At 36.5% G+C, this 11,442-nt stretch overlaps 3 protein-coding genes across 5 annotated transcripts; 1 reads left to right on the top strand and 2 right to left on the bottom strand.

Annotated features, from left to right (window-relative positions):
- Positions 1 to 284: 284 nt before the first annotated feature.
- On the bottom strand, positions 285 to 3,072 carry LOC145902448 (protein SPMIP1-like). Its single transcript, XM_082990423.1, has 2 exons — positions 2,665 to 3,072; positions 285 to 1,866 (listed from the first exon to the last, which is right to left on the bottom strand). The coding sequence occupies exons 1-2, from the start codon at positions 2,990 to 2,992 to the stop codon at positions 1,619 to 1,621; spliced, it is 576 nt and encodes a 191-aa protein (XP_082846549.1). The 5' UTR covers positions 2,993 to 3,072; the 3' UTR covers positions 285 to 1,618.
- A 538-nt stretch (positions 3,073 to 3,610) lies between these two features.
- On the top strand, positions 3,611 to 4,779 carry LOC145912077 (NADH dehydrogenase [ubiquinone] 1 alpha subcomplex assembly factor 3-like). The gene is made up of 4 exons (XM_082999501.1): positions 3,611 to 3,757; positions 3,878 to 4,076; positions 4,201 to 4,267; positions 4,465 to 4,779. Exons 1-4 carry the CDS (start codon positions 3,699 to 3,701, stop codon positions 4,728 to 4,730), a joined length of 591 nt encoding a protein of 196 aa, XP_082855627.1. The 5' UTR covers positions 3,611 to 3,698; the 3' UTR covers positions 4,731 to 4,779.
- Positions 4,780 to 5,090: 311 nt separating this feature from the next.
- LOC145917886 (1,4-alpha-glucan-branching enzyme-like) lies at positions 5,091 to 11,433 on the bottom strand. Of its 3 annotated transcripts, none has more exons than XM_083003188.1 (16): positions 11,348 to 11,433; positions 11,063 to 11,279; positions 10,700 to 10,866; positions 10,430 to 10,545; positions 10,221 to 10,352; positions 9,752 to 9,978; positions 9,267 to 9,476; positions 8,810 to 8,925; positions 8,417 to 8,544; positions 7,977 to 8,075; positions 7,759 to 7,869; positions 7,266 to 7,437; positions 6,607 to 6,791; positions 6,224 to 6,354; positions 5,795 to 5,912; positions 5,091 to 5,737 (listed from the first exon to the last, which is right to left on the bottom strand). In XM_083003188.1, the coding sequence occupies exons 2-16, from the start codon at positions 11,170 to 11,172 to the stop codon at positions 5,687 to 5,689; spliced, it is 2,073 nt and encodes a 690-aa protein (XP_082859314.1). In that variant the 5' UTR covers positions 11,173 to 11,279; positions 11,348 to 11,433; the 3' UTR covers positions 5,091 to 5,686. The 3 variants fall into 3 exon arrangements, 2 of the variants coding, with proteins under 2 accessions (XP_082859314.1, XP_082859315.1); XM_083003189.1 differs by having other exon boundaries at positions 11,063 to 11,173; positions 11,348 to 11,425; XR_014405731.1 differs by lacking the exon at positions 5,091 to 5,737 and having other exon boundaries at positions 5,796 to 5,912; positions 6,587 to 6,791.
- Between the last annotated feature and the right edge of the window lie 9 nt (positions 11,434 to 11,442).

Here is an 11,442-nt window from a genome sequence, read left to right as displayed (position 1 = left end):
AACATTTATGAAACGCACTCATCAGCTTTTGCGATAACTACGAGAACTATGTTTCAGGACTACTTCGCCGTGCGCTACCTGCTCCCTTTAACAAAGTTGTCAAAAGGTTGGCATTCCGGGCAATACATGAAACATATAAAAAAAAATGTTCGAATTTATTAGATTTATTATACCAAATAATGGACTCCAAAAACAAATTGGACTCGAACTTAAAATAAGTTCTGAGCTGAAGTAATTACAGTGTAAGAAACGTTTCCACAACCTTATAAGTGATGCTGCTGCAGCTGCTGTTACACTATTCCAGATTTATTTACCAATGGCAATTATTAGAGCATGAATTCTTTGTAGTACCTGCACAAAACGTCCACAGTGTTTCTTTATCGAGTTAACGTTGTTCGTTTGTTCAAACACTCAATATGGGTCATCTTGATTCTTGTTTTAAAGCTTTATGCCCCCTAGAAAATCACACGGGAGCTTTAAATGTTAAAAGTTTGAGAGTAGAAAACCTTCGCCACTTCAAACTTGATTCGACATGGCTTAGCGACTCTCGGGAAGAAAAACACACCAAGAACAATATCCGTAAGCACAGACCATCTCAACAAACACCACAAGAAGAGAGAAAACCAACAACACAAAGACCCCAGAGAAATCCAGGGACACAATAAACGGTGAAGATTACGAAGGGCGATCGAATAATGGCAGATCCCGACATCACACCGCGCAGGGTAATCTCGAACAATTAGGGGAAGACAGTGGGAGGGGACGCGATGTGTATTGTCTGCGAACAATGGCCATTTAAATTGTGACATCACAGAGCAAACAAGGCACGGAAGGTCGTAATGGCTTGGGTGCGACTTTAAAAGTCGACTAATGTGTTGGTTATATACGTTTGGCATAAGGGCAATGAAAATTTGTTCGGATGCGGGCTGGTTATATCTCCGGCAGTTGTTATTTGTTCGGAAACAACACAAGAATAATCTCGAAGTGAATATACAACACACACAATCAAAAGTTAAAGAATTTACGGGTAGATTCTTTGCATGAAAATCAGTTTTAAGAAAGAAGGTACACTTTAACCCTACTGATTTGCAATGCAATGCAATTTGCTGGAAGTTTTTTGCAATAGTGTTTTTTTGTTTATCGCGGGCGTCACTACAATTTTACGCGCAATTGCAGTTGCGCAACATGTAAGGCGGTAAATCATAAGCAGTTGCGTAGCTTGAGCAATGTTGAAAAACGGTACAAGGTTTTGTTCGTGAAAAAAGTGCAAATTTTAGTGCAAAATTGCGCACAAACGTAAGCACTTGCTTCTTTCCATGTGCATATTTTTAAATCATTTGAAGGTTATGTTCCTGCTGTTCATCCAGAACTTAACATTGCACTTGATCTATATTGAGTATATTATCGCGGTCGGCAAAACTATGTAGTAGTTATTTCAATTATTTGACGTGGAAAGTTTGGAACAGATTGTCTTTTCTACAGGTGTTAAAGAAATTCAGCGCTAGAAGAATTAAGAGGAGCGAAAATATTTGCGTCTACATAATAGTTGCAATCACAAAAAATGCAGTGTTTCCCAAAATATTTTTTTAATTAATTTTTTCGACTCGCGCGTAGCTGATCACGCGGTAATTGGCTCATACAAAATTCCGTTTCGCCGGAAGAAAGTGTCCCTGACAATTCTGGAACGACCGAACTGTGGTGCCCGGAATTCCTTGACCACATCGTCAAGCCTCCATCCGTATTCCCAAGACGTGGTGAGGGGATATTCGTACTTATCTTCAGGTTTCTTGAAGGTCCGTGCTTGCAGGTATTGGTAGCGGCCTCTGCCTTCCTTTGTAAAACCGTTGTACAGCGTTCGACGTATTCCTGTGCAGTTAAAAACATGGCTTATTTTTTCTTAGTTTCACCTAGTTTTCTGTGGGACTATCATATAGCCAGGCCGATCTTATGTATTTTTAGAACGAATGCGTTGTGTTCAGAGTCACGTATCTCCCCCGCTGAACCACAGGCTGTTGCCGGAAGAACAAACACGCAACTTTCTCCTCAGCGAAAGGTTTCGCGGAAAAACAATGGAATTTTGTTGCCATACCAGAGCGTTTCATAAAACAAGCGCTTCGACCGTTTATACGACTCGCGCCGAGCGAGTTACGTCGCCTCGATCAACACGGCCTTGATTAAACTGAAGGAACACAGACTGAAAGCAAACAAAGCGTACATGGTGGATATTCATGCACTGCTGATATACCGTGCGTGCTACAATCAAACGTTTTACTTCAGAACCAGAAAGTTAAATGCTCGTTTCAACAATAGCCACAATTTTTTATGCCTTATTGCATGAACCAGCTGGCAACAATTCGCGTCTGTTGTTACAGCTTCCTTTGACACTCCGAAATCTAACTATTACTAGACATGATGTCAAACATAACGAATTTGCATCAAATCAAATATTTCGAAAAATTACTGTGTTTCGAAGATGGGTGTTCTTCATTTAACAAAATTCTTCAAACGTTTAAAAAAATATAACCTTTTCTGCTTACTGACAGACATTAAATAATAGATAATTCTCAATGTCGACACATTTACACGGTTTCAAGTTTAAAGTTCAAAGTTTGCGACGTCGAAGACCAGTACAGCCTAATGCACAAACAATCAAACATTTGTTACCTGGGGTTACTGGGCGCATCTCAACCAACAATGTATCTGGATCAGCCACGCTTTCTTTGCTCTTCTTCACAACCAGGTCGTACTTGGGTTGTCGTCTCTTCGGGTAGGAAATTACCGGGAGAGTCAGACTCCTTGTAGGTGGTTTTGGAACCATCTCAGTGAGTTTTTTGGCCCTGTTCAGCCTTTTCTCCTCCCTGGAGGCCGAATCTTTACCGGTTCCGTCTCCTCTGTATTTCTCGTGCCACGCTAGACGAACATAGGCCTCCTTCTTAATCGCTTCTTTCCAGAAATTCTGCCTTTGCGTGTCCATGTTCAATTCCCGTCCCATGACTATGTTTTTGCAAGGTTAGCGCTCTACTTTTAATATTACGTCACAAAGAGTGCGGGAACTACAGTTCTCGATTTTTGGCAGCTGAAAGAGACATGTAATGATAATGTAGGTAACTAAACAGTGCTATACAATGCCAAACGATAAAATATTGTACAGAATCCAATTTGCCAACAAGGTTGTGAAAAAGATTTGTTACTGAATAAGCCACAGCCATTGGAAATTCACAACTGTGACATTTGTTTGGCGAGACCAATCATTCCTGTTGCAATTCCAAGCCTTTTTGGTAGTAAATGACAATAAACTGTTTCTTCCACCCTAAACTCCACAAAACCTCTACAAGATATGCGCAAATACAGTGGGACATATCCTACAATACACACAGGCGAAGTTTCACGCAGCAAAGTACTTTACTGTCAAAACAGCCCCTTCAAAGCACAGCCACTAACAAAGAAAACCTCGGCGTCAGTCTGAAATCAATTTGACCTGCAAGCACGGCGGAAAGACGTTGCCATGGTTAACCGCAGCGAAGCGAAACGAATTAACCAGTCAAGTGTGACATCACGCAACGAAGCGTTAAAAAAAGGTGCTGTCCCTTGTCATGTGGTTTAACTTCTGGGCTGTTTTGTAAAATTTGTTGCGTTGATTGTGCGCAATCACTTGTAATAAGTTATAAATTGTTGCGTTTAATCTTCCGAACAGCAAAATGCTACATTCACGATGTGTAAGATTGTTAGGTTTATGTAAGAGAGTGCCATCGTTGGGGTAAGTTTAGAACATTATCATAATGTATTTTCCTGTTGTCAAGAAACGATCTTCTTTTTTCCAACTTTGAATTGTGTTAAAAAACTTGCAATCAACAATAATCAACTGTGTAATTTTTAGAAAAACTCGATGTTATTCCAAGTTGGATTTTGAGGAGTATGAAGATTTGTCACAAAAGACATCTATAGAAATGGCATCTGAAGATTCAGAACTTCACCATCTCTACCTTATGGGCTACACAGTTGGAGGCTTTAAGTTCACCCAATCAACAATCAATGGGCCAATTGCAATTGCAGACCTGGCCGTGTTTGGATGGAATGTAAATTTATTGTGTATTTCCTTTTTGTGTGATTGTAATAAGCAACAAGTGTTTTGTTATCCATATTGAATAATGCAGTTTATGTTTAAACCTGTGTGTTGAAATGCTCTTTGCGCTTTCATAGATTGTTAAGCCAGAAGACATTACAATTGAAAGTTTGTCCTTATTTAGCATCGTACATCCTAAACTAGGTAAGAAGTTTATATTGGTTGTAAAAATTTTAATTTAACTATCCTTTTTTAGTTTTTCTGATATTTTAGTGTCTCTAAAACAAATGCAATAAGCTGATATATACTATTTCCATTACATTGTAAGAATACAAGTGCCTTCAAACTTTGGTAAAGATATTTTGCTTAATAATTTCATCCAACATGCTGTGTTTTGGCAGATATAGTTGTCATAGGAACAGGGGACACATTTCAACCTCTACCTCCTTCCATACACAAAGAAATGAAGTCACGAGGAATTGCACTTGAAGTCCAACGTACTTCTAATGCTTGTGGTGTTTACAACCTGCTGAGAACAAAGGGTTCTCAAATTGTTGGCGCTGCCTTGATTCCAATCACAGACAATTTTCCAAGACAACAAAGACTTGCACAAACGCCACAAAAAATAAGATCAAATCCTTTTATCGGTGAAGGAGACAAAAACTAATTGATGTTTATATTTTGTTGTTGAGCAATTAAAAATTTACATATTCTGTGTTATTGCATAAGATTGCAATTTTTTAGTTCAGTGTAGATTATGCATCCAAGGCTTAACCTTATTGGGATTGTATGTAACTAGTATAACTTGAAAGGGGCTAATTTGTCTTGGAAATAGTGTCTACACCTTACAAATAGCTGTTATGATTTTTGGTACTCGTGTTAACACTGTCTACAGGACACAGTCCCTACTGATGCCTTCTGAACGTTTTTATATAACACAGCATAAAATTGTGTGTCAACTACTTTCTTGACAAAACAAAAAACAATGATGTTAATAATATATTTAATTGTTTAATATTCTTCCAGCAAAGTTAGATATAATGCAGAAAAGCAAACCACTACAAACAATGACACAAAAAAATGGCTGTTTAATTAACCTTGGGTACAGAAAAGACAACACAGCACCAAGGCACAAAACCTTGTGGGGAAGCATGTAATTGGCAGTAAGAATACTTGCTTGTTATATTTCTTGCTAAAATTGATGATGTTTGGCATTAGGACTTCAAAACCTGTCACAGTGCCGAATGATGATTGTGTACGATACAATCCAAACACATTTAACAGAACATCTTGAAAAATTTCATATCACTTGCAACGATATAATAATGTTGATGTTAAAACATAAATACACCATGTAAAGGTTAAAGGAAACTTCACTGAACAAGAGATAGAACGTAAAGGACAAATATAATTTACTGCACTTTGTAGTACACAAAAATTAACAAGTGCCAATATTTCGGTTAAAAACAAAAGACCACAAAACTGATGTATTATATGCAAAATAGGCACTAGTATTCTCGTAGTGTTTTCATAAAGAAAAAAAAATGGTATTTTATATAGGTCTGATAAAAAAAACAAAGCCATGCAGTTACAGCAAATATGGTTCAATGGCAAAAGCAGCTATTACTCTTCATCCAAAGCCATAAGCAAGGCACATCGACTGGGAAGGTAGACCTACGGAAAATTAAAGTTATAACCCGGGTAAATAACTGAACAGGATCTTGGACTTACCAGCATTGAGTTTTGACGACCGTCAAATTGTTGATTTTCAGTTAAAAATCTCACAGACAAGTCATTTCTTCCATGCCCACCGAAGTATTTCTCATCTGTGTCCAAAACTATTTTGTATCTTTGTTTACACCAAGGTTAAGGAAAACTATTGACTCACATTGCATTGTCACCTAGTATTGGCACATCAATCAATAGGTACTTACACATTTAAACAATTTGTAATGGTAAAACAAAACTGAAATACATCATATCCTGTTTTGTTTTGTTCTATTACAATGCAGTTATTGAAATGTCAATGTAGTTTTTGCAAGTTCATTGTTTACCCTTTTTTATATAAAAACATGTTTAGATCAGTAAAGACAAATTTGAAAGTTTTTGTGCGAGGCTGTAAAACTATCCACAGTAATTGTTTGTTAGGATAAAGGATACTTCCCCGGCTGATCAACACCAACCCTGTAGCCAGTAAAACTCTGACTTGGATGAAAGTTGAACAGAAACAAAACATTTCCTCGTTCAAACACAATTACTTTGTCACCTTCATGTTTTCTGCTAACATAACCCTGCAATAAAAAGGTAATTCTTATTACTTTTATATTAAAAAGTAAAATTGTTAACTAATAATTTCATTAAACAATGCAAGAGGTTTTGCCACAAAAATATGGGGCAACTCTTAACAAACATGGCCTAAAACCAAAATAAAATTTCTATCTATAATATTGATGAACATTGCAAGAAATTACCCAAAACGAACCTTTTGACTTCCAAATAACCAGAGTAACAAATTTCCTAAACATATAATTATATAGACTTACCTGTGGACAAGCAAGCCATCCATACTTGTTCTCTGTTTTCTGCATCGCTGAGTCAAACCTGTTAAGGAATTTGTATCGAAGAAGATCGTCATCAACAAGATTAAACTGTCTTCTTGCGTAATGATAACTGGAGTTGTTGCCAGCTCTGGGAAAGTCCAACCACTCTGGGTGGCCAAACTCATTGCCTAAAAGAAGCAAGATGTGGGTAAGAAAATGAAATTCAATAGTTTTTAATATTCATTTCAGCAAAGGTTCACTGGGATCACAGCCAAGAGATGGAACAAAACAACCTTTTTCTTCACAAATCGGTGCTAGATGTTGAAACCTAACTGAAAGCATGTTTTTTTATAGCTTATTGGAACATTGGCTTAATTCAGCAATAGTGCAATGCCACAGCTTGGCTGTAATGCCAAATGCCAGACTTCTTCTAATGCCCTGGTACTAAGATATTAACGTAGTTGACATATGTATATAGTGGTAATACTGGCATGGCAACCAGAAACAGGAAAAGGTTTCATTGTAATAAAATTTTTTAAACCTGAAACAAACTGTTGTGAATTTTTAAACAGATTGCATTTCGTTTTCATGATAAGTTATTTCTTTAAACCTTGATGCTTTTCACACTACCTAATTACCCACTATGAGCATTGAGGATTTACCAATAAAGTTGAGATATCCTTCCCCGCCAAGTGCATGTGTTATAAGTCTGATCATTTTATGGAGAGCAATTCCCCTGTCAATAATGTGGGTATGAGCACTGCATTCTGACATGTTTGAATACATTTCTTTGTCCATCAGCCAAAATGCAAGACTCTTATCTCCCACCAGTGCCTGGAAGTGGAAAAGGTAATCATGTTAAACAAGGTGTACGGTGTTGGTTGGTTTGGTGACATCTATTGGAAGATTAACAGTATGTACATAATATGTCTACATATATATTGGTAGCCAATACACATTCCTTCATCAGTAAACTGAATTGGTGATGCTGTTATTTATATGGTTCAGCCCTACAATGTTTTTAAATAATTAAAGCTATGCCAAAATAAAAACATGCTTTTATTGGACAGGGGAAAATTAAACTTCAACCAACTAAACACTTCAGGGAAACCATCTGTATTTAACATTAGTCTTACTTTGAACAACATTGTTTACCTGATCATGGCTCTCAGCATATGCAATACATTTTTCCCCATGCCTTCTATTTGTGAGTGTGTGAATGATGTTCCCCATGTCCCATTCTTCATCACGGAATTCTTTCAAAATCTTAAACGTTTAAAATATTGATTTTGTGCTTCAAAAACCAATGCCACGTCCCTATATTAGGTGCTTGTGCACAATTGATGGTGCAGTAAGAAGTAATGTTGTATTACCTTAATCCACTTGTCTGGGATTGCCATTGCAAGTCTGTAATCAAATCCCATCCCCCCCTCACTAACCGGTCGACACATTCCAGGCATGCCAGATACATCCTACAAAGAATCAAGATTTTCTTCTTGTTCAAAAACCAAAGATGAAATAAATACATTTTAAATTTTTGGTAGAGGGTTTTTATCAGTATGCTTGGCTGATTTAGTGGCAACATCCTCAGATATTTAACAAACCAGTGCGCCATATCAGCCTTATATCATGGGTTTATTAATTGATTTTAAAACATGTCATGTGTAATAAGTACATGTTTGAGAATAAGTTATTAAACCTGTTTTTCAATGGTGCCATCATACTACAAAAGAGCTGCCTACTATTTGTTCATTGTAACAATGAAAACAACGCACTCTGGCAGTGGTTTGTGCAAAATAAAAGACATATTTACCTCGGCTATTGTTATAATAGATGGGCAGAACCTTCTTAGCATGTCGTTAGCCAACATGAGATAGACCAGTGACTCCACATCCATGTGCATTCCAAAGTACTCATTGTAATCTCCAGAAAACCCACGGGCTGAACATATGGAAAGTTTTAAAACATTGACGTAGAAAGTTTTTGTCATTGGAGAAAGCAAATTTAGCCGCTTGTTTGGAGAAAAAATACTGGTGTAGACAACTTATTGAATGTATCTACACATAAATTTATGGTAAGGCCTTGAAAACCACATAAATAATTTTAAAGATAAGCTGCCAGGTAAAGCATCACATTGATATTGGTCTACAAGGCAGGCAAAGATAAAACACTAATTTTCAGTTGCACAGTTTTACAGCAACCTCACCTATGCCATGGTCATGGTAAATCATCGAAGTAACGCCATCAAATCTGAAGCCGTCGAACATGTACTCATCCATATACCATCGTAGGTTGGAAAGCAAGAACCTTAAAACTTCCCATCTGGTGAGCAACAAATGTGTTAAAATGATGATCACCACAACTGTCAGTACATTTTATGAATTTTTTGAAGTGTAAAATGTATGTTTTTGTGCCTTCTCATTAATTGTAAATAGGGGCCTGAAAAATGTGAGGAAAAATTGAAGACACGATCTACATTTTGTTTTGTGATCCGATTAGGAATAAAAAATTTCTATGTGAACCCATTTTGAAGATGAAACTAAAAGTGAAATATAGAAATCTTCTTAACAGCAGCCAATTTGTACAGTGAATCCCAAATTACTTTTTCCCAAAATGGGATTGCAACCAATAGTTTGAAAAGCCTCAGTATCGCCAAAACTTACTCAGAGTAATTGAACAAGCGACTATCCCATAGTTCATGTCGGCCTCTGCTTCCAGAATGGAAGAAACCAGATTCCGTTCCATCAAACATGTTGAGCCCGTCCAACACATTTTTGCATGCATGGCTGTGAACTACATCAAGCAATACATAGAGTCCCATGCCATGTGCAGTATCCACCAATTCCTTCAGTTCATCAGGAGTACCATATCGACTTGATGGAAAAATGGTTGTAAAAATTACAATCAATACAGTTTGTATCTATTTGCAACAAGCAAAAGTTGATGTGATTAAAATACAATTTGTCATTTAATTTAAAGTGTTCATCTAGTTTGACTACACTTGTGATTACCCTGCATTAGCACAAACTATCTTGGACATAAGCAACATAGCTGATACAACTTATGTAAACTTTACTTACTAATTATGTTTAAAAAATTAAAAACAAATATCTTGATCCAACATAATGTTGTTTGGAAAAATCATTACCTTGAAGCCGCAAAGAAGTTGGTGACTTGGTATCCAAAACTTGCATAGTACGCATGCTCCATGATCGCCATCAGTTGAATGCAGTTGTAACCAAGACCCTTAATGCGTGGCAACACATTGTGAGTAAAATTCTTGTAGGAGGCGATCTTTCCCTCCCATGATGCGATGCCAACATGAGCTTCATAGATTCTTAGACTTTTGGGTTTGGGTGGGCGTTGGTGGCTGAACTAGAAACAGAAAGCATAAGATTTATTGAACTGGTGCTGGTAAGTGTTTGTCAAAATGTCTCAAATAAATAAATTATGCTAATGCTTTCGGCAATATGGACCAACCAAACTGTTCATTGAAATAGTAGGGTGTTTAAGATATTTTTGCAAAAAAATGTTTTGATAGTATCTTATTTCTTCTTCCAAACTGTGTGGAGCTTTAGGGGTTTAGCTAATCACATGCATCCAAATATATCACTTACAAAGTAAGTTTCAGTAGGTGGTGGATTCCAAAACATCCATTTGTAAGTTCCATGCCCATCGGGTTGGGTAACATAAGATGCCCACGGTGAAATTCTCTCCAGGAACTCACCACTGTGTGTCTCAATGATCAGCTGCAAAACACACATCATAAACGACAGATTTAAGAAAAATTAAATATAACACTTCATAGTGTTGCAATATATTTTACCATGATTTCACTCTTGTGCTCAATTGGACACCTTCCATCTGGATTTGCGGAAAGGAACAATTCCCATTTTCCAAATTCCCTTTGCTCAAATTTATGTCCCCATTTATCCCAGTTGTCTGAGAGAAAAAACAATCAGGAAATTACTGGCTTGCATTTTCACAACCTAAGCAATGAACACTTAAACAAACAATATTTATGGCAGCAGGAAACAATGTATTAAATTGATTGATACTCAAACAATCTATTGTAGACAAGAAACAAAAAACCTACTAAAAGCTCCGCGTAGATATACAGCTTTTGCAGCAGGCACCCATTCTTTGCAATGAATTCCATTCTCAGCAGTTACATGAATTCCATAATTTCTATAACTTTGAGTAAACTGATCCATTCCCTCAGCTTTCTCAATTCTTTCTTTGGTTTTTTTAAACATTCCATATCTGTGATTCGAAAAAATTTTTGTGTTACAGAGTTTAAGCTATTGGAATAATTTTAAATTAAATTTTAGGCAATTTAATGATTGTTCCTTATTGACTAAACAAAAGACACACTTTCACTGATAAAAGTTAATTTTAATATCAAAATTTTGGACATCATTGATTTAAACAGTCTAAGTCAAAGCTAGAAACTATATACCTTCGTCTTATGTCTCCATCGAAGTGTTTAACATGTGGGTCAATTTCATAAAAACGTTCCAGATCAGGAACGTTTACATCGCTTCCATTGAGGCTGTCACCGTATTCCATACTTGGATATTTTAAATGCCAAAAGAATTGTTTCAACTTCAAGCAAGTACAAAATATTAGTCCTCAAGTTCCAACAAGTACGACAGAAAATTTATAAATGTATACAACTAAAAAGTAATTTTGAAATAAAGAACAGTATTTTATAAAGGTAAATATTTCTAACATAAATAGTAACCTTTTTACGAATCCAAAACCACGCACAACAGATCTAAAATATCTTCGGCAACTCGTGATTTTAGAATTTTTCTTCTGTCCTTCAGCAATCAGAAG

Source organism: Ascidia mentula, chromosome 1 (genome assembly GCF_947561715.1).
Source record: "Ascidia mentula chromosome 1, kaAscMent1.1, whole genome shotgun sequence".
Classification (NCBI taxonomy): domain Eukaryota; kingdom Metazoa; phylum Chordata; class Ascidiacea; order Phlebobranchia; family Ascidiidae; genus Ascidia; species Ascidia mentula.
This window is presented reverse-complemented; position numbering and strand designations above follow the sequence as displayed.